Source organism: Alligator sinensis, unplaced genomic scaffold, assembly GCF_000455745.1.
Source record: "Alligator sinensis unplaced genomic scaffold, ASM45574v1 scaffold240_1, whole genome shotgun sequence".
NCBI classification, from domain to species: Eukaryota; Metazoa; Chordata; order Crocodylia; family Alligatoridae; genus Alligator; species Alligator sinensis.
In genome coordinates this window covers 2,066,416-2,068,868 of record NW_005841902.1, presented here as the reverse complement: position 1 = coordinate 2,068,868, position 2,453 = coordinate 2,066,416, and the positions used below count along the sequence as shown (strand labels likewise).

General features: G+C 48.2%; 1 protein-coding gene across 1 annotated transcript in view; it reads right to left on the bottom strand.

The window, feature by feature from the left end:
- The window catches only part of FANCC (FA complementation group C), a 103,179-nt gene that overhangs the window by 27,084 nt on the left and 73,642 nt on the right, over positions 1-2,453 (bottom strand). Inside the window, exon 9 of the mRNA XM_006018451.3 lies at positions 1-5. This exon is cut by the window's left edge and continues 113 nt beyond it. Coding sequence (XP_006018513.1) covers positions 1-5 — 5 coding nt within the window. The remainder of the gene's footprint in view (positions 6-2,453) is intronic.

Below are 2,453 nucleotides of genomic sequence, written 5' to 3'. Positions count from 1 at the left end.
CATTCCTGAGCATTGAAAAGTTAAATTATGACAGGTCAGATTATTAGTCTGCCAGTCACACCACTAGTAATTGAAAGAAAGAAAAAAAGAGAGAGCACACTCTTTTCATGCTGTAGCCTCAAGCTGTATCTGAACTCATCAGGCTATTATGCTAGCATGGAAACCAAAGAAACTACTTACTTCAGTGACAGTTTTAAAGAAAACATAACACACGCACATGCACTCACAAAATTATATTGTTCTCAGTGTGTATGTATCATACACACACACAACTATAGATCAGAGAAAAAAGGGCAAAATTATGAAGCAGGCTGATACCAAATATTTGTCTTTTTAAGGGCCCAATCTAACAAGACACTTAATCACAAGCTTAATTGTAAGTGTGTGAACAGTTTGATTTAGTTCATTGGGATTACTCACAAACTTAACTTTAAGCATGGGATTCAGGCTTTGCTGATTCGCAACTTATAAAAAGTTTTGGTTTCAACAAGTAGAATCTTCTTGGGCATGTTGCAGAGTATAAGAATAGCATTTCATCTTGCTTAAAACTATTGGCTGTTTCACTTTTACTGTGCATGGAAAGAAGCAGTTCAGTCCAATTTGTATTTAGGTGAGGCGATGGAAAAAATTAATGAATTTTAAAAGGCTATATATACAAGGAGACTGAATGTAATGCTCATTGCAGTGCAGGCACTACCGCTGTTTAGCAATTAAAAAAACCCATTCAGTTATACCAACAGAAATTAATGTTATACTAAAGGCATGTACAGCTGTCCCATAATGACAGGCCAATGGATTTCAAAATGCTTTCACTTATAAAATCACAAAAATCAATCCTGGGGGGTTTCATATGTCAAGAAGGTGCAGTGTTCTAACCAGTGCTCCACAACACACTATATGTAATCCCGAACAAGTCAAGAAAGCAACATAGGGGCTGCCAGAGACAGAGGCAGGGTTTTCTCCCTTTTTGAAAGGCTTGTACTGATAGAAAATAGAGAATCTTTGCTTTTCTCTTGAGAGCAGTGTATTAAATTGGGGCTAAGCTGCCTAGAAGAGAACCAGAGGGACTTATTTAGCCTTTTCACATTGTTAAAGTTCAGAGATTATCTCAAATGGGAAACAGATGTAATCACAAGTATTAAGCAGAGAAATACAGGTACTCTTCACTTAACATTGTTCCAGTTAACGTTTTTTCACTATTACGTTGCTGATTGTGACAGGGAGCAACTCTTGGGGCTGGGGCTCATGCCCACCTGCCCACCTGTCTCTACAGGGCAGCCCGCCCAGTCTCGCCTGCCACAACTTTGCTGTTCTCAAAATGGGTGGTAAAATACGGGAGACTGCCCATTACATGCCCCGATGCCAGGGGGCCCTATCTGCAGCTCCAAACCTCCCCTACACCGCAGCCTATGCCTCACAGATGGCATCCATAGTGTCATTATGTTCCCAGCCTAGAGCCGCGCCAAGCTTAGCCCTCTCTGTCAGGCCTCTTTCACACACACATTCACTCCACCCTCCTCTCACTAGGGCCTCTCACACTCCACCCCCTTTCACAGGGTCTCTTTCTTGCATCGACAACTTGTTCCACCCTGCCCCCATTGGAGTGGATCCCGTAGGCCATAGGCTTTACCTAGATCACACCTTGGGTAGCAGACGTACAGTCTCTCGGGTCTCTCCTGTGATCCTCACCTGGGTAGTGGCCAGCCAAGTTCCTGACCTGGGCCAAGCTTGGCCTGGCCCCTCCTGGGGCAGCTTCACTTAAACATATGTAGCAGCCTCTAAAAAATGGACCCACCTGAACAGAAGGGGAAGAGCTGCCTGGCAGAGAGACAGAGTTTGTCCCCGAGGGGACACTGTAGGCTCTGAGGGCAAGTGAAGCTGTTTGGGAGCAGCCCTGTTGGAAATGGGAGGGGTGATGTAACCCCAGCACAGTTTGAAAGAGAGCGTTAGCAAAAGCCCGGGAAGGGCCCTGAGCTGGGATTGGCTGAGAGGCTTGGATAAAAGGGGGAGCAGTTTTTCCCGCAGGGGGGACAAGAGAGAGAGAGGGGACTGAGGGACAGGCTGGAGACCGGATTGACAGTCTCAGCGCAGTGGTCCCTCGGAGAGCCCCTGAGAGAGGCCTGCAGGAGCCGAGTGGAGAAGCTGCAGTGGCAGGAGCAGGATCAGGCAGGGACTGCTGGTGTGGAGAACCCAAGTCTGAAGAGACCTGACTGCAGCTGGTGTGGCCGGGTGAGCACAGCAGAGCCGGGGTGGGGACTGCCGGAGTCTGCCCTAGTTTCCCTGAGGGGTGAGGGGCCCCAGGGGCAGGCAAAGCCCAGGGAGGGGCTGCATTTGCTGGGGCTGTGAGGCTGTGCAGGGCAGGAGGGTTGCTACAGCCTGCAGCCCAGACACTGCTCACAGCAGAACCAGGGAAGGGGGGCAAAGGCAGGGGAAGGCTGTCTTGCAGGAACTGC